This window comes from Prenolepis imparis, unplaced genomic scaffold (assembly GCF_030444845.1).
Source record: "Prenolepis imparis isolate NDT839.2.m4 unplaced genomic scaffold, iyPreImpa1.0 SCAF_15, whole genome shotgun sequence".
Taxonomy (NCBI): domain Eukaryota; kingdom Metazoa; phylum Arthropoda; class Insecta; order Hymenoptera; family Formicidae; genus Prenolepis; species Prenolepis imparis.
The window spans coordinates 2,886,166-2,911,256 of record NW_028141173.1 but is presented as its reverse complement, the minus strand read 5'-3'; the positions used below and the strand labels follow the sequence as shown (position 1 = coordinate 2,911,256).

The 25,091-nt window shown below is 39.4% G+C and overlaps 2 protein-coding genes across 10 annotated transcripts in view; both read left to right on the top strand.

The window, feature by feature from the left end:
* Positions 1–20,362, top strand: part of LOC145945858 (uncharacterized) — a 30,724-nt gene extending 10,362 nt beyond the window's left edge. For 3 of the 9 annotated variants that reach the window (XM_083055066.1, XM_083055067.1, XM_083055071.1), the window contains 11 exons: positions 1,090–2,881; positions 3,116–3,278; positions 3,405–3,614; positions 14,273–14,390; positions 14,475–14,606; positions 14,948–14,971; positions 15,254–15,286; positions 15,401–15,598; positions 15,762–15,881; positions 16,094–16,167; positions 17,377–20,362. In XM_083055066.1, the coding sequence (XP_082911192.1) occupies positions 1,090–2,881; positions 3,116–3,278; positions 3,405–3,614; positions 14,273–14,390; positions 14,475–14,606; positions 14,948–14,971; positions 15,254–15,286; positions 15,401–15,598; positions 15,762–15,881; positions 16,094–16,167; positions 17,377–17,701 (3,189 nt within the window). In that variant the 3' untranslated portion in view covers positions 17,702–20,362. Of the gene's footprint in view, positions 1–1,089; positions 2,882–3,115; positions 3,279–3,404; positions 3,615–14,272; positions 14,391–14,474; positions 14,607–14,947; positions 14,972–15,253; positions 15,287–15,400; positions 15,599–15,761; positions 15,882–16,093; positions 16,168–16,463; positions 17,230–17,376 lie in introns of those variants that run through there. The other 6 variants (XM_083055073.1, XM_083055069.1, XM_083055072.1 and 3 more) reach the window with 6 other exon arrangements.
* A 255-nt stretch (positions 20,363–20,617) lies between these two features.
* Positions 20,618–24,782, top strand: LOC145945861 (uncharacterized). The gene is made up of 13 exons (XM_083055078.1): positions 20,618–20,732; positions 20,843–21,084; positions 21,159–21,491; positions 21,573–21,837; positions 21,986–22,246; positions 22,317–22,552; positions 22,658–22,834; positions 22,940–23,139; positions 23,213–23,358; positions 23,474–23,671; positions 23,892–24,412; positions 24,491–24,574; positions 24,653–24,782. Exons 1-13 carry the CDS (start codon positions 20,699–20,701, stop codon positions 24,746–24,748), a joined length of 2,793 nt encoding a protein of 930 aa, XP_082911204.1. The 5' UTR covers positions 20,618–20,698; the 3' UTR covers positions 24,749–24,782.
* Positions 24,783–25,091: the final 309 nt, after the last annotated feature.

Below are 25,091 nucleotides of genomic sequence, written 5' to 3'. Positions count from 1 at the left end.
CACAGGGAGACGCGAACGCGATCTCAGATTTGTCTCGTGTAGTTACTCTATTTCTGGAGTTCGAACGAGGTTGGTTGGCCGCTCTCGGACGACCCGAGACAAAAACGACACGAATCATCGCGTCATGCACAGCCGATCGAAATTCATGTCCTCTTCCGACTCCTCGGCGACTCGATAAACGTGGACAATGTGTATATGTTGTTCCGGACAAAGAGTTTCGCGATGGGATGGGCTATCGGCATCGCGCCGTTATATAACCCCGTGTATGTACGCATTTGTGTACAAATATCGATTAATATCAGACTGCGACGACGTAGCAAGTTCGTCGAACAAGCCCTTATAGTCGCACGAACCTTACATGCGACGTTTTGCGATTAACGTCAGGTGAACATCTGAGGAGAGAGGGACGAAACAACTCGGATTGAGCAATTAAGATCGTATACAATCGATAGCACAAAGTTCAGGCTAATTGTGAAAACTCAATTATACCGGGATATCGATCTCTCCCCTTCGCGGATGTAATCCGCGGCTGATGATGCGTGACTTGCGCTACTGATGACCTTACATCTTGATATAAAATTCTTTTTTCGTCGTAATAGGTTGTAATAGGAATCTCGAGACGAGAACGAGAGTTCTGATAACTGTTTTGTATTTTAAAAAGTCTAGTAAGATGATCTCGAAAATTTTCTTCTTATAATTTTTAATTTAATATTCACTATGATCCTTTAAGCAGTCAAATTATTTTCTTTTGAAATTACTTAATTTATTATTTTATCTAAATCCTCTTTTAAATTTCAATGTAAGAAATTCGCTTGGCTATTTAATTTAAAAAATATAATATAAGAGCTTCAATTCTTTAATAAATTAAACCTATCCTCTAGAACCCATAAATATAAATTCCAGAAAATTAAAATTACGATTGAAAATAGGAGCAAAATATTTAGATATAATTCACTCTAACTTCGTCTTTAATCATGTCATCCATATTTTAATTTAATTAATCTTCTTTTCGTGTCTACATCGCGTGCCTCTATTTCCTTCACTCTTTTGACACGAACATCTCGTCTAACGAAAGAATTTCCGTTCCAGGGCGATCTACGGGACTCTTCGAAGCGCGGCACGTCACACACGCGCGGCACCGCGATGTCCTTCGGCTTTCAGCGAAGACCCGCTAGCGGGATTCCGATGCCGATAACGAGTTATGGCGCCAGCACCGTCAGCGAGAAGAGCCTGCTGCATCCGCGATCGAAGTCGGCCGGCCCGGAACAGAACCGCAGACGGGCAATGGACGACGATAATGGGATTCATAATTCGTCGTCCGGTCGGTCGACGCCGCGACTGGCGCCGCCGAAGAAGGATTCGAGCGGGATCGGTGTCAGAACCAACCGTTTCGGGTACCGACAGTCTCAGACGAAGTTCACGAACAAGGTCGGCGACATCTGCAGCAGCCACAATATCACTCACTACAATCAGGAGAAGCTGCAGCAACAATATCATCAGCAGCAGCAGCAACAGCAGTATTATCAACAACAGGAGAATTACTTTGTCAAACAACAACAACCGAACAGAGTCGCGCACGTGCAGCAACATCTGTACAGCACGACGACGCCGACGAAGCCTCGCTCGTCGCCATCGAATAACGCGGCTTACGGCAGCGGCAATAATGCGATGACACAGTACGCGGACGCGAACAGACGAGTCTCAGGCATTCCTGAACCCATTAGCAGGTATACTCTGCACACCAGTCACCTGCCGCTTCCGCAGTACGCCGTGCGGGTAAGCGATTCCAACTCCAAGATTGCCAAGACAGCAGCGAATCAGAGCAGGAAGATATCCACGTCGAAGGGTTCGTCCAGTTCGAAGGAGGGCTCGGTGACCGAAGATTCGGGCGTCAGCAGCCAGCCGGCCGGTCCAGAAGACGACAGGATCAGGTCGATGGATTACATGGACGAGAGCTCTCTGAGGAGACGCGGCGTCGGTAGACCGAGGAACCTGCGTATGGTGGTGAACGGCAAGAGCTTCGACGTGAGAGACGTCCGAGACGACGACAGCACGGTCACGGAGATTTCCGTGATCCCGTTACCCAAGTCGTTCGCGACCGGCGCTGCCAATCTGAACACCGGCTTTGTGCGTGAACGGGCTACGCAGTACCAACGGATCGTGAACAAGGATAACAGGTACACCGACTCGACCGCGTCGATGTCTACCACGTCTTCAGAGGGATACGAGGAGGGTTGCTTGAGCGAGGAGAAGGTTTACAAGGACCGTTCGCGTACGGAGAAGATCCCGTCCATAAAATCGGACTTCAGTCCGCTGAGTTCGGACGATCCCGAGTACGGTCACGGCGAGGCCATGGCGGACGAGTACTCGTTGAGCTCCAGCGACGAGTGCCAGCGTTCCAACTCCATCATCGCTCAGCACGCGCAGGCGATCACCGTCGCTACGAAGAGCGGCGCGGCGTCGAAGAACGCTCTGCGATCGGTGTTGCTCACCATCGAGGATCCGGCATTCGCTGCCGCCGCCGCTACCACGACTACTCTGATAGACGACGAGACCTCGCCGGTCGACAGTCTGTTCGATAGCCCCACCGCCAGCATCACCCAGTCGGACGGAAAGCCTTCGAAGAGGGACGAGGAACACGCGCTAGAACGTTCGGACAACACCCTCGAGGATGACAGTCCCGGCACGCCGACGAACGCCTCCAACTCGCTCAGCCTGTCCGAGGGTAGAGAGTTCTTCGACGACGAGATTGCGGATCAGCCGGGATTGATCTTCGACGACAGGGCTAATTCGAGGGCTAGAATGGAGACGCAGTCCGCCATGGGGAATCAAGTAATCACCGAGAATAGCCACACTCTAATCGAGACGAGCTCTAAGACGGGTGAGTACGGATTACGATGCTATTCTTGGAATCCTCCTTCTCTCCAAATTTATATTGTGTATCAGCATCTAAGTAGCTAAGATCTTATTGAGACTAACACTCACAGTCTAATAATTTTAACAAATTTAAAAGTTACAACATACAAACGTGTAAGGATAATAAACATTTATCTAGAAATGTTTAATTGAGATGTATTTTGTCACTAATAATATATATTTGTGATTTAATTTATAGGTGGTACGCACATCAAAGGCGCGGTAAACAGTCCTCATCACGGACAGCGTTTGCATCGAACGGGAAGCGTGGATACCTTGTCGCCCTGCGAATCCATCGCCTCGGATGATTTAATGTTGGATTACGATGGCAGTGACGCGAGCTCTTACGAAGAACAACAGCGGTAGGCATTACAATAGCTAATGTAAATCTTTTATAAGCAAATTATATACCTGAATTTTGATTTTCGACTATAAAGAAAGAATCATCTTTTTCAATCAAATTAATTATTATTATCATTATATTTCAGATTAAATTCTAACACTGCACTGCACGATCTGGATGACGCCACTATAATTTCCGAGTTGGAGGCTCAGGGCGAGGAAGTGATGAGGCAGTGGAGCTCGTTGCTGAACACCGCTCATATGCAGGAGGAAGCGAATTCCAATTCCACCAACAACAATTTCGTCAACAACACAACAGCGGGCAACAATAACAATCAGGCCGCCATCGAATCTGGGTGTGTATTCGTATTTTTCACTTAACTTTTTCATGCTTGCATTGCTCGAAAACGCGAAACTTTGTGGTGCACAAAGCTTCTTCGGGAATGATAGACGAAAACGCGTTACCGTGATTAGAATTACAACGTGTGACGCGTTTTACATACAAATGATATGTAAAATTATGCAAAGATACGTTTCTCTTCTCCGAAGGGGGCGTAAGAAGATAATACAGCTTTCCGTATTGTTACATTTCCTTATGTAGATAAAGTATAATTATCCGATAAAGAAACAATTATTAGATCTCTGTTTTCATAGCACTTTCTCGTTTTTTTTTTTTTTTTTTTTTTACATATCATTTGGTTGCCTTAATTGCAGCATCACTTTATCTCTTTGCATTTTGAACGAACGTCTGCACATATTATACATACTTGCATCAATCATTTTGTATGCTTTTCTAGTCACATTATATCGATTGCATTAATCTCGAATGTACAATTTTTAATTTTAATGGGTTTATAGCAGAATTTCTTAACTGAAAACTGCAATACATTTATGTAGAATATAGAAACTGTAGCAGGCTTTCAACTAGAGATGATAAGTTGCATAGCAAGATTGAAAGAATATCTTATCAATGCTGTGATATAGTTGGTGAAGATGTATATTATGTGAAGGAAAGGAGACAAAGAATGTGTCATCCAAGTAATTAAATTTTAATATGTTCTGTGTTCACTATAATTATATAAACTGCACTCGTAAACTTTGATCGGTATAATTTTTTTTTATACTTTGTATATTATTTTTCGTGTACAAAAAATTCTACAAAGGTAAACTAGAATGACATGAACGTGAGAAAGTTAATAATATACACAAGTTTGGAGATCTTTTGTATATTTCTTTGAAATATCTCACCGAGTTTTGTCTCGAGGAAAATTGCATCGTTTGCACTTTTTCCGAAATTGTAATATTGTGAAAACTTAATATCTCACACCCTTTAATCTTATATACTCTTGTCTTTTTTTAAATCTTTTTTTTTTACTTCGTAATAATTCCAGATTTCTATCTTTTGTATAATTATAATTTCGCTCGATTGAATGATAGCTTAGCGACAGAAAGTCTTTAGAGAAGAAGAGTGTTTTATAATATCCCTTAAAATTTTTTTTTTATTTTACATCATTGACTATTATTAATAGATATGATAATATAATTTTACGTTAATCTGCATCGTAAATATTGAATTGCAATAAAGGATCGTAAAAAAAAATCGGTTGGAAAGTTATTCGTAATAAAGTTCCGTTCTTCTTCTCGGAATTTTAATCGGAACGTAATATCTCTTCCGTATCCGGAGCATGAAGCACTTTAGAGGCAACACTTCGGATCGTACTGTTGCAACAATAATTGCAAGTCCTCGTAAATTTCGAGCGCGTCATGGCCACAAGCGCATAACAGCCTACTCTCTTTCGCGGCGCTCTTTTTTTTCTACAAGAAAGAATATCTCCAAGTTCTGTTAGACTTGTCCTCCCTCGAATTTCCGCTGCAGACCGACTTTAATCGACATCCTTGAAGCTTTCGTCGAGCATTCGTCCTTGTCTATTTTGTCACTCGTTTTCGTTTCGTTTTTCATTCAAATAGCGATAGAATAGATAGATAATAAAAAGAGATAGAGATTATGATAAATTAATTCTACTACATCGACTACATCTATTTTTTTTTTTACTGTCAGATTTTTTACGTTCAAGACGTACGAACGCGATAATATCTTCTCCCTCCCTCCTGCTTGTACAAAATTGAGCCGCCACATCAGACGCCACAATTCAGCGACAGTATTCTGTGTTCTAGCGCGCTAATAAAACGGGTGAAGCAATTGCAAATCCCCGATGAGGACTCCGCGGGTGGAGACTACTACCAGCTGACATACCCTAACTAGCGAACGGGGTTCGCCGATCCTCCCTCGAATGTCGACTAGGCAAAACCGATAACCGCAAGCCGATTACAGTAATAATGATAGTACACGGACGCAGGCTTAACTCGTGAGTGATCGTGTCTCTTAAATATAAAAAAAAAAAAAGAAGGAAATCGGAAAAGTTGGTCACGTTGAAATGAAGCTGCGGATGCAGCGAGTTACCAAGTTTTACGAAAGATATGAATTTTTACAATCGAGATGAAGTAATAATCTTGTCGCATATGAACAGGAAATGATTCTTTATCTAAGCGCGATCACTCGCGAGTTAACACAGACACAGATATCAGACAGTTATCAGGAGCGAGAGAGAAGCGGGCGTGATTGAGAGTATAAGAGCGATGATAACACGCGGTTTCGCAATTAAACAATTTAGCGGTTAATCGTGATTTTATGCTGACCTGTGCGATCTTTGTTTAGGCTATGGTTAAGTGGAAAAAAGATAAGGGAGTGACATATATTATTTCCAGTACGCAGTTTCAAAGTTTAGTTAGAGTAGTTTGCAATGAATTTAAAAAAATTATATATATATATATAATTATATATATATATATAAAATTTCTACACAGGATGAGTATCGCGCGATTATTGTTATTTAATGTAAGAACTTTTTCTTACGTAATTTCTAGTCTGATAATTTTGTACACTTTGTCAACTTGTAGATATAATTTTTTCAATCCTTTTGACAGACTTGGTGTACATATATCATTTGTTTTGAACACTTGTGTTCCTTCTTGCGTGCGTTGTCGAAGTATCGATTTTCTTTTTATTCCTGAGGAATATACTAATATATAATAACCAGTTATATACGTCCCCATCCTCCTCCAAACTTCTTAAGCCCGACTTGGATGGGAAAGATGCTACCTCAAAGGGTACTAGTCCTCCGACCCACCCCCTCTCCCGCGAATCTAAAATTCATTATCTCGGTAATTTACTCGCCTTTCTTTGACCTAAGGAAAAATATGGCTTAACGCATGACACTTTGCAAGAGTCAGGCAACTTACTCGAGATTACACAGATTGCGTCTTTATTATAGTCGTAAAAATTAACCAACTCTCAAGTATAGTCGAGGTGTAGTCGAAGCATTAGTACGCGAATAAAGAGTGACCCACCCCGAGACCCACCTTGGTCGACTCGCCTTGTTCTGATAAATAGCGCTGTTCTAAAGGACCCTTGTTTGAGCGGCTCCTTAGTACAGTGCGTCAGCACAGAGCGAATACACGGTGGGGACGAGACGTATAGTTGCGAGGGTGATAGAGATTATTTTTCCAATTTCGTATTTTTCCAATACGGTGGTCGAAAGCCGAGTCCTTCCAAAAATTGTCGTCCTGTCGCGACACTCAAACACACACCGATCCAAACTGTTGTTTCGATGGAGCCTTGTAGTAGTCGTCTCCTCCTAGTTGTCTTGATGATCGTCGCTTTCCACAATAAAAATATAATCATTCGCACTATTTAAAATACCTAGATATTAGCGCGCTAAAGATAATCACGCTTTGGTATCCGCGATGTTATCAAGTATTAATTAATCAATCGTATACTCTCTCGTGACATTATAGAGAACTGCTGTTAGGTGTAGATGCGTAGCTTCGTAGAAGAGACGAGTGGTCTCCTTTTCTGTATACGGTGAAACTTGACTCGATGTCACTCTTTCTTCCGAGGTCATTGTAGAAGATGAGAACGACGCGGCTATAAATTGATATACATATACACACTTATCAATACAAGTATATGTATATATTAAGAATTAAATAATTAATGCAATACATATTTGTATTTATTAATTATTTAATTTTTAATTATCTAAAATCTAAATAATTCAAAGCAGTTGTTTGTAAACTTTAAACTGTTTCGATTCTGTTATTACATTACAGTAAAACGCGCGTTCTCTCGTAGCTTCCTTTCGTAATTATCCTTTTGGACTATGACAGCATCCACGAAACGTTTCCCAGCGTTATCGTTCATTTCCTGCCTTACAAGATTACCTTTACCGTTATCTAACGTACGATTCCTAGTACGAGCAACCACGAAATATGATTATCGTGCGTAGCATTGTACTCACAGTTTGATCCCTCCTTGCGTTTAAAATGGTCAGCCTCGTTTTCTCATAAACGAGATAGAGCGACGACCTGTTTCTTTGAGTAGGTGCTTACTTTATTTAAGCTTCACACTCGATATTGCGAAAATAAAAATACTATATATATTTTTTTATTTTTTTTATTTTGAAGAATATAGGCTAGAGAGTTCAAGAAATGTCAGGAAGCAATATAGCTTTAGTTCTGCGATTATATATGCATCCTTAAATCCCGATATACATATATGCGGAGCACAGTAATTATACCTAGTCGCAATAATGACACATGTTAACGCAACACGCATACCTATACTTATCTCTAGCATAGTACGAGAACATACACATATTCCGAGTTTGAATATAATAACAGCTCGTTGAATTTTATCTCTCTTGCTTCTTCTCGCGTCGAATTGTTCAGTTTCTTCTGTCTTTGCTCTCTTCTTTGGTTTCAATTCCAATGTTTTTCGTTCCCTTTATCGATTCTCGTAATTATGACAGATTATTAGTTTATCTGTCAAGCATGTCACATTGCTCAGACATTCCAGATATCCTATACATCCTACGAATATCCAGAAAATTTTTTTTTTTTTTTTTTTTTAAACGAGCTACGAATTCGCACTAGAATTGATTTAGCAAAATTAGCAGCTGTCAAAGGAATTTTCACAGCATTTGTACACGCAAGTATATATTTGTATCCACCAGGTGTATGTACTCGTTGTATCCGTAAGTTGTAAAAGACCGGGCGAGAGAAAGAGAGAAGGCGTTTTGTGGTGCCGACTATATAATTCTATAGAACACAGTTAATACGACGTTATTAAGCATGATTGTATATCATATTTCTGTCTTCCTCCACATGCTATTGTATAAGCATACGAGATCCTCCATTGCATTATTAAAACACACTTCCTCTCGTTCGCAGAACCACTTGTTCTTATTTATACATCTCCACCCGTGTAAGTCACCGAAAGAGGGTCGGATCTCCTCTGTAATCTTGGTCCATCATATTTTAAAAGCTGCGGTTTAAGCCCCAGTAGTTAAATCAGTTTCTCCGCGTATGACAAACTCTTGTTACATCTCTCTGATGTAACAAGAGACTCGCGAATATAATGTGAATCGATATTTGCTCGAGGATGTGAACTGGAATGTCATGTGTGTGACGTAAATACATAGCCACGTTTGTTTCCAGCTTTTCCATGTTACGTCAACGTCGATGAGGAAAATCGTATACCGATATCGAGCGATACCACGAAGACGATCGAGCCCGAGCTGAACAGCGCCGATTTCGTCGTTAATCAGAGCGTTACTAGTTAGCCGTGTCGGTGTTTCTCTGCTCTCTTCCCTCGTCATTTCGCGGACAAGTCTTCCGTGTCGCTTGTCGAATTTTCAGTCTGGCTGGTAGCCATTTTTATCGCGACTGTAACAAAGGACGTATTAAATCCGTATTGATCCGCGACGAGATAATACGCAATCTTAATCCTTCTTCAATGCATAATTTGTCACCTTTCCATCAATGTATGGATAATAAAAAATACTATAAAAAAAATTAGTACAATGTATTAAAAACAAGCTGGTACCCGGGTACCAGTTCATTGACAGAAGGATTAAATGGAGCCTAAATTATTGGTGAAAGAAAGTTTTTTTTACAGGATTTTTTAAAAATTCGAGTCGCTTTATTATTTGACTTGCTATTTTGTCTCTTTGTGTTCTGATAGGAATGACGCATGCATAATATTGATCGCTATTTGTTCTTGAAAAATAAATAGACGAGCACGTTATTATATCATTTTCCGAGATGCTACTCTCTCTTCAAGTTCTCTCTTCGCGCGCTTGCCTTGGCGGAAACAGCTCGCTCGATGTAACTACACGGAGCTATCTCCTTCGCGGTTTTGCCATGTAACGGTGAACCTTTTCGGTCTATTTACTAAAACCTCTCGCAACATAACGAGCTGCGGTAGACAGTGGAAAAATATTGCTCATAATAGTCGATAATCCTTAAAAGAGCCTCTTGCAAAACTCAGCTGTAAACGAGACGCGCAAGAAAGTCCATCTTTATTAACTTTAACTCACTTAGCTCTTAACTCTGATTAATTAATAATAATTATTAAAGCATGTTGAACATATTCTGTCAAATCTTTTCGTTCAGACGCGCGTGATTATGTGTCTATTAGGACGTGAATGATCGACGAAAGAACCCTTGAAAATTTCCCGAGAGTACTGAAATTTCGATGGACTCCTCTCTCTCGTGATAAAAGGACCGCAAAGAGCGAGTCAGCTGCCGTTTGGAATGAAAAAACCCTCATAAATCTCGGACTCTCGGCGCCGGCGGAGTCTGGGATCTCGGTGAAAAAAGCCAGAGCCAGAGAGAATCGCCAAGGAGGGTAGAAATGCGGTTAAGGGCCAAAGGACGCGGCTAGCTAAAGTATTGATCGTTTACTTCGGAGATGAGAGTCGGTTGCAGGATGGGGTTCTTATTCTGTCTAGCTCCTTTCAATTGTTCTCGCGACAATTTTTGAGAAGTTGTATGTTAATTCGAAAGGGGGAATTTTTAGGAAGATGAAATAATTCGAACAAATGGAATCTACTCTCTTGACAATTGCTATTTACGTTTTAATATTATAATCTCGATATCGATGATCAAATACTTGAGTCACAATCAGGATAAGGCTCGATAATAAATTAGTCATCCTTATATTAGCGAGGCTTTGTCATAAGCGATCCATAAGTTTCTAAGAAATTGAGATAAGAAGATATATGATTAGATAATGGTTTATTTATTGAATCAATTTTCTTCATATCGATCGAGAATTTATTTATTGATGAACAGAGCTGGTCGTTGATCTGACTGGCGTTAATTTTATCATATCACGCCTATCCAATTAAAGTAGACAGCTGATAAATATTCATCGCATCGCCGAATTTAATTATACAAGAATAGCATGAGTTTAATGATTCATTATTTTTTTTTTTTTACGAGGCTTTTATTAAGAAAAAATCTATAATGAATTCTTTTTCGAATATCTCATCAATTTTGATGAAATCTGGACTGTGTGAGTCAAATTTAAATTTCTAATATATTTATATAAAATTACAATACATTATACATATTAATATATTTATAACGTATTATATTACAAGAGAGTTGATTATATATATATCGTTTGAAATATATATCTAAATTAATATAATACAATAAAAATATGTAAAAAATAGAGGGGGAGAGAAATTTTCGATAGGAAAGGCTTTTAATTATTGAAAGAAGAATATATAGGCAAGTCGAGAAATATTTCGCCTAAAAAAATTTCGATAGTTCCCGCAGCTTTTTGCATTATCATCCCCACCGTTATTGCGTCTACCTTCTCCTCTACATCGTCTGCAGCTGTTTCCCCTCCTTCTGTTTTTCCCTACCTCTCTCTTCGGTCGCTTCTCTCTCTTCTCTCCACCTGGCTCGTCCACCACGATAGCGAATATCGAACCAGCCTCGTCGACGTAGTGCGAGGTGCGCACGCGTTCCCCAAGTATCCCCTCGAGGGGTCCTTCGCGATCCTGTTTGCCTGCCGGCGACCGTCGCAGGTCGGATTCCGGATGCACCGGTTAATGTATAGACGCGGAACCCACCGTTGTGGGTCGAAAACGTCGCCTAAAATTCCACGTGTATCAGTTCTCGGCGCAGTCCTTCGTAAGGACTCGCCGAGAGCCCATCGGGTCGGGACGCGGTCTCGCGCGATGACGAGACTTCCGCTTGGAAGTGACTGATTGATTGTTTTGAAAAATATATAGTTTGCCTTCTCGATGTGAGTGATTCACAGTGGGTTTCCAGTGAGCGTTAGGTGTCAATAATGGTTTAATGACGTGCTTTTCGATCTTAGGGAAACGTTCGGTTAAGGTAAAACGTCTGTCAGAGTAACGTCAAATGACCTTGCATGAGTCTCTTAAAAGGGCAACGAGGACGATCCGGTTGACAGCCAGCTCCAATTTAGACTCGTATAAGAATATTTGACGTTTCGTCAACGTGACATATAGATCTCCAAAAACGACATGATTTTCTTTGCTTTTTTTAACGTCAAATGATCTTACATGGGTCTTAAAAGGGCAACGATGATGATCCGGTTGTGAGGGTCAGTGTCCAGCTCCAATTGAGACTCGTATAGAAACATTTGACGTTATGTCAACGTGACACATGTAGTTAATCTTCAAAAACAACGTAATTTTTCTTGTGCTTTTTTTCCATTTTAAATTATTCTCGACTATCTCTCATCCCACGAACGTCATCGCTGTCGCGTGAGTCGTTCCAACCCCGGATAGATACGATCCATTACTGCGTTACACGATGCGAGGCCGCGGTTGTATATTTAACGTGACATTAAGATTCGCTTATAATGCCGAGTAGAATCTATACACGGGATTATATTGATTTTTCGAATCCAGGATAAATCGATGAAATTAGCATACACTCGCTTCACGCGATGTTGACTTTAGAAATTGCCAAAATTTGCACCCCTAAAATTAAAACTATAATTAATTTTGCGACGATGTGCTCCGATTTTTGGAATTAATTAACTGTCAGTTGCGAGCTTCGCTTTTTACAAATATATGTGCAAGTAAATATAACGCGATGCTATTTATTTGTTTCTTTGATATGCAAAAACTTTAGCAACAGCGTAAAATGTATCGAGTACATAAGTATCCCGAAAGAGATTTCAGCAAGATAACTTTCACTCGGAATGACTCATCTTCTTCGCGGGTTCGCGAGTTTAATATTGTTATGAAAATGAAGAGAAAAGAGTACATATATATATATATATAGAAAGAGAGAAGAGTCGCAAGAATCGCTAACGAGCAGGAACGGAAAAGGATCGTGAGACGAAAATGAGGAAGACGCCGAAGACGTTAATTACTAGAGGCAGAGACACGCGACAAAACGAATGTGAAATAAATGGTGGCATTAACTAAATTATCCTCGCGTTTCTCGAAACTAATTGAGCAAGAGCGTATAACTCGACGGCTGTTAATAATTTAGATAAATAACTCGCGGTACGCAATTAATGAAAAAAAATCGGCTCGTTAATCAGCCCGCAAAATATTACGTTACCGTTATCCGAACGAAGATCTAGATCAAAGTATATTGTGTTGTTCACCAGATCTATTTTCCCTCTCTCTTTCTCGACTCCACTTTATTTACCTGTCTATCGACCTGTCTACGGGTTTCCATTTACGCGTCATTATCTCGTATAACTTCATTTGCGACGTCCTCGGGAATATATATACGTTCGTGATTGAATTTCCGTAATTAGCGACGTGATTGTGTAATTAGAGGGTTTCGTCTCGGGAAAGTGACCGCGACTTACGATAGCACATCCGCACCGAATTACTCATCGTCGAGGTGTTCTCTCGCTCTTCTAGGTTCTTACGCTAAGTCCTCTCTTTTCCCTACCGCTACCGCGTGCGTTTCCTCGCATTTCACCCTCCGCAACACTCCGTTCCGTCCGGCTAAATATGCCTGTCCATCCTTTATTTACATTGCGTCGCTCCCGCCTAGACACGAGACTTCCTGAGATCTCTCAGCTGTCAGTGATAAACACCGCGAAACGATTATAAAATATATATATAAATTAAATGAGTTTTATCTAATTTATTCGATTTATTTATAATCAATTTAATTTAATTAAAAAAGAACAGTTGTAGAAACTGGAAGTTATGGATTAAGAAAGAAATTAATTAACTAAATTAAACAAATAAATGCTTGTACACAATAACATTATTTCGTGACAAGACTCTCTAATGACACCGATGGGTCTCTTGTGATTAAAAGAGGTGTTAAAAGTTCCTTCGACTCTGTTCCTGTGTTTCCTGTGTCACCAGTGAGTTTAGTGAAACTCGCGAGACCAAGGATAATAATTCATCCGCTCGAAGATACATATTTCAATGGCCTCCACCCCGTCGTCCGAGATCTCAAAGGGTGCCCGACGACGCACCACCGGGTTGCCGACGCGGGTTCGCGTCCAGGAGAACAACGTCATCGTCGGCGAGGACGGACGCGACGACTCCGGCCTCTCCTCCGAGAGCTCGACGCCTACGAACGGATCTCCGCCGCCGAGACAACCCAGAACGTCAGCCCTGATCTCTTCCTCCTCCTCCAGCAACGTCGTCGTCGTCGGCGCCGCTTCCTCCGCGGCAGCCGCGCGAGCCAAGAATAGTCCCGGAAGGTAGTGAATCTGCCTCGTCTGATCCGGAGAAAGCGAAGTCGGATATTTCCGAATAGCGTTTATATAGGAGAGATATGTAGCGAGAAAATTGGATGCTGCTCGGTTTTTTTTTCCCCCTGAAGAGGGATTGTCATGACTTTTCTTTTCACGAGAGCCACCGCGTTCTCTGCCTATTATATTATAATTTAATCTCGTGTAATTTTTATACTAATATTTATACTACATTTGTGTACTATATTTTATACTATATTTTTATACTATATTTATATTTCAATGTGTGTATGTGAATGGCATGATGAATCATTTCTATTCCACTTTGGAGAATGAAAAGAATAAATTTGTAGAATGCTGAAAAAAAATGCTAATCCTCTTCGAGAACGTACAGATATATATCAACATATAAGTAGAGAGATGACGAGAGTTTCACTCTTTTTGTTGCAGAATCGGAAGTGACAGGATGTCAAGGTTGTTACGCAGTAGATCCGGAACAGAGTCACCGCGTTCGTTAGACAACATGCGCAACCGTCAAATTTCTAGTCCTATGAGAACGTCGGGAAGTGTAAGTTGCAGTCTCTTTTATATTCTCAGAGATTTAATTTTCAGTTTATCAAGCTCATGCAAAATGTCTCTCGTTGATCCGCAGGTTTCATCCTCGTGCGTCGATTCCGGGGACGAGTCGAGCCTCAGGATAGATCGCGGAACGTACCAATACATGTTCCAGGACATTGTCTCCATAAAGACGATGCTCCTGAAACTCAAGCGAGTCCTTCAGGAGGTATATATTAATAATCATTAATAATAGTAATATTAATAATTATTATTATTATAAAATGCACGTTACTCGCTTGCACTTCACGTTTGCACGTTCGCTTTTCTTTTTCTTTTTTTTTTTTATTTATTTGTTTTGCGTCTCGCAAAATGTGTTTCGTTTTGTACGAAGCCGTACTTGAATTACAGTTTGCCTTTAGTTCGCGTTACACATTGTCCGACCGCAAGCGTTATTTCATTACTTGTACACATGGTGAGCCGTATTTTATTCGCCTTTTTTTTATTTATTAACACGATTCTTTTTATTTTTCATTTTTGTCGTCGTCCTTCCTGATTTTACGTCTCAAGTCAGGGGAGAACGATTTGACGAGGGTACGTTGCATTTTGATTTTCTTTACATTTTTGTCACTAATTTAATATCACCTCACTCGCATGCGTGTGTGTGTATGTGTAATGTATATTTAAATTTAAATATCCACGCGGGACTGAGTAAAAATATACATGAAAATTACAAGAGAGAGAAACAAAGCATTTAATTTTCCTTATTATACATATAATACTATTTTACACAGTCCTGACGATATAATATGAGTTACGAGAATTCTCAGTTAAAAATAAACGAACGAGCTATTAATATTCGATATTGATTTTTAGGCAGAAACTCTCAACCCATTCGATAATCCGAAGGTTGGTATGTTTATTATATGAAGAAATTTATTTAGAGAAATAGATTGAGGATATTTTTCAATCTTGGCTCGATCGAAGATAAAAATTGACGATTGCCGAATTATACCCTTGCAGAATGGCCTCTTCTGTAACCTGAACGAAGGTGGTATCACCGACGTGAGCACATCACCGGGAAGCGGTGGTAGCAGCATCGCGGACGAACTGACGGACCTGAGGAGACAGGTGGTGTTTCTTCAGGGCCAAGTGGAGGACCGGGATCGCACCATACAATCGCGGGATCGCACCATCGAGCTACTTGAGGTAAATAACGAGGTAAATCGTTCATCGCGATTAACACGTATTGCTCTGTGAAAAAAGCTCGCCTCGAGACCGGGAGATCTAAATCCTAAATCGGTAATCATTCTCCGAGTGAGTTTTTTATTCGAAAGCAAAAAAGCGAATGGCTCGAGCGTAATGAATATATTGATCTTCGCAGCTCCAGATGTCGAAGCTACAAGGACCTAAGAATGGCGACGCTCAAAGTTGCATCCTACCGACGCGAAATAACGAAATCTCCTCCCTTGACACGTGTAACGCAGCTACGCAAACGGAGAAGGTATTTTTTTCTACATGTAATTGGATGATCATATTCAACCCCCTCATCTTACACATCGTTTAAGTTCGATTTTATCTTACGTATTATTATTATTATATAGTCGTATTTGTTTTGCGATTTCATATTTCGTTTATTATTATCATCATTATTGTTAACGTTACTTTATCGCACTCGATTACAAACGAAAACACATTTTTCATTTGCGACTCTAGACACGTCCAGTATCTGCGGGACCCTCGCTCCTACAATCACTCCCACAGGATGGTGTTATGGGGCCTCTCGTTAGGTGAGAGTTTATCTTGTTTATTCTGTCCGATCGACAATATGATATTCATCACGAACTAAATTCTTAGACACACGTTTACTTGACATACAATATTGTTTTCGTAATTAATCGAGTACCCTGTCATTGGTTGTCGAATAAAAGTTGCATTTACGCGAATTATTACGCGCTTTTGCTATTGACAATCGCATTTAAAATATATATCTTTCTCTATGTGTGTTCTGTGCATCATAAATAATATATTCTTTTTCCTACTCTGGTCCCGCCCTTTACTCGGACCCTAATTCCACGCGAAGCAGCTTCAGGATCGGGAAGGTAGAGTGCGTCAGTCTGTGTGACTTAATATTGGGATATGTACTCCTTTCTGCATTTAACGCCCTCATATTCATGCACCTCTTCTATTTTCGTATCACTTGTTTGACAATTGGTTATTGACAGTTGCGTTCGATTTTGCATGCGATTAAGTAATTTGACTTTTGTTCCATGATTTTCCCAGCTATTCGACCAAGGCAAATCTTGTCAAAGTAAAATTAAACTATATTTTATACTTTGATACAAAGTAAAATCAATTTTGTTCCGTACATACATTATTTTACACATAACTGATAATTAATATATAATATATAAATTGATTGGTTGAATAGCCACGAAACAATTACAGTTTTCGTACTTGTATTATTATTCCTTATGTTCAGCTTCATGTCATGTCCATGATGAATTCATTTTTCATTTCGAAAAGAAAATAATCGAGCGACTGCATTTTGCGTGATCGACTAGAGCCTAATGTTTCTTAATAATCGATGTAAATCTCGAGAATATTTTTAATCCATTCGCGCGCGCGCGCGCGCGAATACATTAATATGTAGTTTATAGATCAATATTGCTTGCTACTCCGTATTTACAAAACCGATGTTCTTGGCATGTAACATCAACAATGTATTTTGGCCTTAATGCTAGCCTAACAGATATACCCCCCTTTCCTCCCCAAAAAAATTATCCTTTGCGATAATATGTATATTAGATTTACAATTCGTTAATATATAATTCGTAAATATAAATAATGTTTCATGCTGCTTTGAATAGCCGTGTGCGGTGAGTCCTTTCTACTCTCGATCGACTTGAAATTTTTTGTCTTATTCGAGAATTAAATTGTTCATGTACCACTTATTTCCACATCGAACACTTCTAATAATGACAACTTCTCGATTGCAGTTGGAGTGATTCGTCGGACCGTCAGCGATTCTCGATGCTCTCCGAGCTTAGTTCCGCCGGGAGTCATCGCAAGCCAACCGAACGTTTACCTCATACGTTAAGAGTCCGTCAGGAACAGACCCAGACACCACGGGGTCGGGTCAACGCGCACGCGAGGAGACACTCGTCGGAGGCACTCGTGTCCGGCTCGCTTATCAAGCCGAAGGAAATCATCCGCGCGAGGTCGCCGTGCGATTCGAACAACGCGGAACAACGGGACGCCAGCAAGGTAGAAGGAAACACGATCAAATCCCTTATTCCGACGCCTAGGAAGCTTCGGCTTTAACGATATTAGGAAGAGGATTACGCGGCGATCACGTCATCTTCTCTATGTGTAGCAACGTTTCTTTCGTTCCAGACGTCCGAATCCCTGTCGAAGAGCAGAAAGACAGATTAATCGCGAACGCATCATTCGATTTACATTACATATCTCGATAAATTTTATGTAAATTGACAATAAGCCAATATTTTCAATTATATTAATTATATAAATTATTCATTGAATATATTGTACGATCCATCTGTAGTGATTCAGTTTATTATTCGTGTCAAGCATTTCGATCGCGATTCGGACGTCCAAAACCAAAACGATCTCTCCTTGTTCGTAATTAATTTTATCACGAAGTTCATGTTTCTCGTCTAACATGTAACGGCGTCGTTTCGCGCTCGTCTGATATAATTTGCCGCTGTACTTATGTGACGTACTTGTTTAGAGAGTGTCGAGAGAGCGCGAGAAAAGTCTATTCCTGGGTGGATATTTCGAGCCGCGTATATATGTAATTCTCGTGCGCGCGCGAGTGCACATACTTGTTCGTTATAATATTAACGATGAAATTGATTTCCTCATTTAAACTCGAGTGCAAAATTAGAGATTAATGAATAATGATCTGCGTCGCAAAAAAAATCGCTGCATCTACTTGACGATCGGTCGAGATCTGGGCTGCAGAAACGTGGGAAAAATAATAATGAGTAATATGTGTATATGGAATTTTTTTCTCCGCACAATTCGATCTCGGCAGCCGAAAATATTAAAAGCTCTATATGCCTTTTTCGTTCGAATAAAATCTTATAAAGGCAGATATACATATATATACATATATTTATTGGACAAAGAATTTTATAATATAATTTACTGTAAATATAAAAATACAAAATTTACTTCAAGCATAATCGTGCAATTATAATCGAGAAAATTAATTCAATTTTTCGATTAAATAAATTTAGAATCTTTGGCCGAATATTTCCTTTCGACGCAGACGTACATGCGAATGTTTCAGAAAATTTGCAATTTAATAATTTTTATGTATATATATTTTAAAATTTAATTTCTTGTAGAAGAGAGATTTGTTAAACACATATTATACTTATATATATATATATTACTGTGCATTTATCAGGTGAATTTTCTTTCTACAATTACGTCACTCACTGTGATCCAAATGAGAAAATTAAATGCAATTATAATTATTGTTTATATGTCACATGCAAAAGTATATTGAGATTCATTTATCAGCGCTATTCAAATATCACGATTATACATACGTATTTTAATAATTTTGAGGAGAAGCGAAAGTCACATCTCTCGTGATAAGAAGACAACGGATTACGTACGATCGTAATTAGCAAAGCCAGGGTACTATGTAAATTCCACATTTGTCGCTTTAATTTATTTGGCGTGTTTGGTATGCGCTTGGTGCTAGAAAGTCTGTATATTCGATGTATGATATTTAGTCTCTCCTAGTCTTTTACAAGAGTCATAATTACATCGACAATGCTGGACCAAAGTATTCGCGAATAACAAAACATTTCAAATATATATTTGTAAATTTATTTCAAACTACGCGTAAAATATATTCCAGCATATATCTGGCAAAAAAATATATATATATTTGTATCTATGTTGCGCGTGTATTATTTTGCGCAATTTAACAAGATTATTCTAAATTAAACGAATTCTAATTGAAACGGATTTACAAAGAGAGATATAAAATACTTCAGATGGAAAGATATTCCATTATTCTCGTGCAAATATTCTTCAACAATGAAGCGTAAATCAGGAGAACGATAGAGGGGATCAGGAAAAACTAAATATCATATAATAATTGTATATTCATTTGTCTATATTTTAATTTATACGAAAGTAGAAATAGAGAGAATGAGAGAGCTAGAGTGAGGAAGAGAGAAAAAAAGAGAAAGATGTATATGAATCTCATTAATTTTTTAAGAAATATATATAATAGAAATATGTGGACTAGGGAAATCTTAGTTTTTCCGCAGGGCTACTTTCGCGAGAATATTTGTGAAAGTGTAGTGTCGAGTAGTTGTTCAAAATCCGCTTATTATTGATAACGAACCAATAAATCTGATACGGAATAAGTTAAGTGACACAGTTTCATTGATATTAACGATGAGCAATTGAGATTGATATTAATCATCCGCTATTACATCTCTGAAAAACGAGAATTGGTCGAGTCTACAGCGAAAATTTCGAAAATCGCAAATCTATTGTGTTGTCGCATCATAATAAATGTTATGGCAAATAAAGAATATATATAAGATAGCAATCACCTATTTATTCTCCGACAAAACGTCCGATGATTGTTCGATCGTAATTACTTAACTGATAAGTCTACACACAGTTTTCAAAAATAATGACGATTGTCTCCGAAGAAGAAGAAAACACTATACTTTAATGTCCAATAATAATAATAATAATAATATACGCGCAAAACAGATATCTCTAAGTTAACTCTAGCGACGTAGTGATGATAGCGGATTAATTAGGTGAATCGATAAGTAATTAATGAAAGGTATCCAATCTTGTAATCATGATAAGAATTCGTACTTGTCAAGACGATTCGTCCCCAGTTCTCAATCATACACGTTTCATAAATACGTTTCGCCTACCTAGTCCCAGAAATGTCGCAATAAAGGCAATTTTATTCGACTTGTTAGAGTGTTTTTCCTTTTTCTCACCCAATTTTGCGAATTTAAATTTCCCTCGAGGTCTGTTATTGTTTTACAACATATGTATGATACCTTTGACGCGCGATTAAATGCGCACGCATTTGTATATATTTTGTAAATTTGATACAGAAGCTTGAGGTTTGTATTGTCAAACTGACACGTGTCACAACAAAAGTCTCGAATAATTCTATATATAGATAGATATAAACGAAATGTGTACATTCGCAGTGGTACGTGTCAATTGAACAGAATTTTGCCGGACGTTTACGACGCTGTGCGATTACAGACCCGTGTTTGCTCCTACATCTGGGATGTGATGGACGACTCGAGCGCGGTTCCGCAGGAGAACAGTACTTGATATACACGCATTTTGTATTTTTATATATTTTACTATTGATAAAACGTCCCCTGTGCTCCTCTGTCAAAATTTGAATCGGAATTCTCTAACTCGTAATTCTAGTTGTAGATCATCTCCTGAAGCGTTTCGAGCGAGGTCAGATTTACACGTGGATCGGTACCCTCCTCCTGGCGATCAACCCCGACGGCGAGATCTCCACCGACAATATTTACGACTTGTCACGAGCCAACGATCTGTACGACAACATCTACGATGTAGTTCGTAAGGAAGTAGCGCCTCACATATTCGCTGTAGCTGCCAGAGCTCGGTATAGAATAGTCCAAGGTCTCGGGAAGCCTAGCCAGGTAAATCCGAAAAGTTTGATCCTCGAGAAACCTTCCCAGATGAAATAATCCTCGTCTCTGCGTTCCTCGTAAAGGTGATCGTTCTGAACGGTGAAACCGGAACGGGAAAGACCTTCAACGCGTGGAGGGCGCTGGAATTTTTGACAGCCAGAAACGCGGCCGTCGACAAACGTCAAGGACAGGACACAGCTTGCTGCGACATCGTCCAGAGAATTGCTGATGCCTGCCGTTTGATGTCGGCCTTCACGCTGGCGTCCACCGAGAGAAATGAGATTAGCTCGAGACACGTGGAACTGGTGTGGCTCGAGTACAAACTGGGCAGGGTTTGCGGCGCGATGATATCCTCGTATCTTCTGGAGAGAAACAGAGTCACGATGGGTCGTTGCAATTTTCAGATTTTCAGCCAGGTGATTCTCTTCACCGAGTCGCAGATGATATGTCATGTGCCTTAGTCGATACTCTACTGAGTCCATCATCGTATATTCCAGATGATGACTGCGTTGACAGATATAGAATTCGCGGATACAGGATTATCGGGGGACGCGCGATACTTTATGACGAGCGATCTGGATCCCTCGAAGGCACAACAGCTTCGCGACGACTTTCGAGATACTCTGAGGGCGATGGATACGCTAAGCTTCACGAAGGATCAGAAGAAAGATATCTTCCAAGTTCTCTCTTTGCTCATTCATATGAGCAACATACGCTTTACGCACGAGGACGATCATTGCAGAATCGATACCGACGATCAACGTAAATGTAACCGATAATCTTTCATAGTAGAAAATTACGCACATTTATTCATTTACGCTTTCGTCGATGACTTGAACTTGTTTGCAAGGAGAATGAAACGGCTCTGTGGAGACCACTTGATGTTGTAGTGTTGTACGATGATTTGCAGAATCCAAGGAAGCCTTGGAGAACACGTGCAAGCTGGCTCGTCTGCAGAAGGAGGATATCGTCGAGTTGCTTACGTCCACTCTGATAAATCCGCACAGTTCCTGGCGACGTCACACCGCTTATCGACGTAATCTCAACACGGAGGACGCCTGCCGATACAGATTGCACAGCATCATCCGCCACTTGTACGATCTTCTCTTTCACTGGCTGATCAACTCCGTCAACGGGATCCTGTCCGCCCGTCTGTTCAGCGAACGATTGGGTATTTGTCAAGAATCTCTTCAAGAAATCTCTGCGAACGCGGATAACAACATGATCTTCTCGCTCTTCAGGGATACTGGACATCTTCGGATTCGAGTGCTTCGACGCGAACGGCATCGAGCAACTCTGCGTTAATTATGTCAACGAGAGATTGCAGTGGTATTTTATAGAAAGATGTCTGGAATTTCGTCGGAAAAATTTGCAGGAGGAGGGTCTCATTGAAGACACGGAACCACCGGATATTGTGCGACTGTACGAGGATCGCTTGAACACGATTGAGAAACGTTTGTTCGCTACTCTCAACGACGTAATGTGTTTCCAATAAATCTAGACTATAAATATACATTTAATAACAACTAATAAGACATATGTAAATACGATGTAGAACAATTAACTGTGAATCTTCGTATAGGTATGTTTGTCGACGATCCCGAGCGATTCTTCCACATTAATACGGCAAGTTTGCGCCAACGGTTGTCCCAAGACGAGACGATTCTTGAAGGTGAGGAAGGAAAACTTCGTTATACAGCATTTCGCTGGTGCTGTAGAATATTCCGTCAACGATCTGCTTTCCAAGAATATCGACAAGGTATGGACGAGATGCGCTTGAGCTGATCTGACACATCAGTAAAAACCTAAAACATCTTGAAAACTGTTACGTGAGTTTTAATTGATGATTAAAAACGTGATACAGATCCCGGACGAGATAACTGTAACGTTTAGCGTGAGCAAGAACACGTTTCTGTACTGCTTGCTTAACAAGAGTAAGCTGCATCAGGAAAATGGAAAGGCCAAGAGACCCACGATGCTCTCCAAGTTGCGATCTAACATGGATTCGCTGATACGAGAATTAAATGATTGCGACGCTCATTATGTTCGCTGCATTAAACCGCGGTACAACATTCAATGATAAACGTACTATCCAATTTATTCTTTTTTTAAATAGAGATTAATTAATTATCTACAGGCGACTCAACAATCGCGAGTGGGACCGAAACGAACTTCGCAGACAACTAGCTAATACGGGTATCCTCGACGTTCTGCCTCTGGCTAGATGCAGATATCCGATTCACTTCACTTACAAGGAGTTCTTCAAACGTTATTGCTTCGAACGTACGATTCAAGAGTCTCACAATTTTTTAAGATTTAAGATTCACAATTCAAGAGTCGACAATTTTTAACATTTTAAGCTCTTGCATATATTTACCACTGATTTACTTCTCTACAGAAACTTCCGACTTTCGCGTGGCTTGCAAGAGAGTGTTGGAGTCTCGTCCAATGATGAATGATGACTACTCGGTACACACACATTACGGGAAACATTTCATCTTCTTAACAGAGCATACGTTTTTACAATTGGAATCTGCTAGGAAGCAACTTCGAGTCAGATGTGTTAAAAAGATAGAATCTTTCTGGATAAGATATAGCAAGTATCTCTTTACGCAATTTTATCTTTGTACTGGTATAAATTTTAAGTCACAACAAAATCCGCAAATTGTAAAAAAAAAGAAAAACGCCGTGTAACAGAAAATAGAAAGAATACAAACATCGAGTAATTTAAATATTAGTAAAACAAACGTTTTAATTTAATCACATCTCTTGAAAAAACGAAAAGATCAAACTAATTTATTTTTATATCTATGCAGGAAATCATCGGCGACAAAATATAAAAGGGACCATGGCTGATGATCAAACGTTTAATTTGCAAAATGAGTTGATCGAGAAATCTCAAGTGGAACGTAAGCGCGTTATATCCATGGGAATATGTGTCCACGCAGAGACGTATCGACGACAACAAAGTACAAGAGAAAATACAGCCCGCGATGATCAAGCAGGCGATAATATTGATATTCAAGATGAATCGACTAAAAAAGATCTATTGGAAAATAAATACGACGTGCAATTAATAGATTATTCCATTATACAAAGAAAACCTCGATTTACACCGCCAAACGTATCATATGATAAACGTTCATATATAATCCGTTGGTTAGAAGATGTGAGTAAAACGATGAATATAAAAAATATTGGATCCTTAGTACCGAGAAATATCTTAACAAGTCACAGTCAACTCGACGATATTCAATCACAAGATGTAAAGTGCACGTGCAGCTTAAGTAACAGTAGGTTTCAAAGCGAATATGAGAATTCTGAAGATTATAATAAAGTATGTAACATTAATAATGTAATATATCTTGTCTCTATATATATTTCCGTTCATTAAAAAAAAAAAAATTCTATTTAGAAAGAAGATGTACACGTTATACGATATGGCACTTCTACATTATTCTACAAAAACGGGGTTCTGAGTCGGCGTCGTCCGGCAAGGGTAAATAATGTCGGAATTGAAATTACGAGAGAAGGAAAGAATTAAGAAATTAAAAAAAAACATTATTATTTTTTATAGCTACCAGTTAGAGTACATACTCGTCTCACGTGCTTAACTAATTCGCATTATTTGGTACATACGGAACTACCACAGGGTCTACAGGATTGTCTTTAAAATATTTGTACATGATTTAACAGGTCGTGCTATATATAGAATAATTTATAGAAAGAATAGTATATATGAATTTTTAATTTTTATCTTGTTTAAAATAAAATACGATTAAAAAGTTTAGAAAATAAAAACTTTCGAAATTTTTATCTTAAATGACGTGAACAGGAATTCGCGCCATAAAGAATAGAAATTTGTAAGATAAAAAACACACGAGACGCTGAGAAACAGATTTAGACTGGCAACTGAAAACCTATCAGAAATTTCATTTCACGAAACAAGACAATGACAATAATAATTTCTTTCGAGACTTAATTAACGAAAATAATCTAGAATCACGATTAATATA

Coding starts and splice junctions, on each gene's coding strand:
- LOC145945861 (XM_083055078.1), top strand. CDS start 20,699: ATGGACGACTCGAGCGCGGTTCCGCAGGAGAACA. Junction 22,247..22,316: donor TCTGTTCAGCGAACGATTGG/GTATTTGTCAAG, acceptor CTCGCTCTTCAG/GGATACTGGACATCTTCGGA. Junction 22,835..22,939: donor TTTCCAAGAATATCGACAAG/GTATGGACGAGA, acceptor AACGTGATACAG/ATCCCGGACGAGATAACTGT.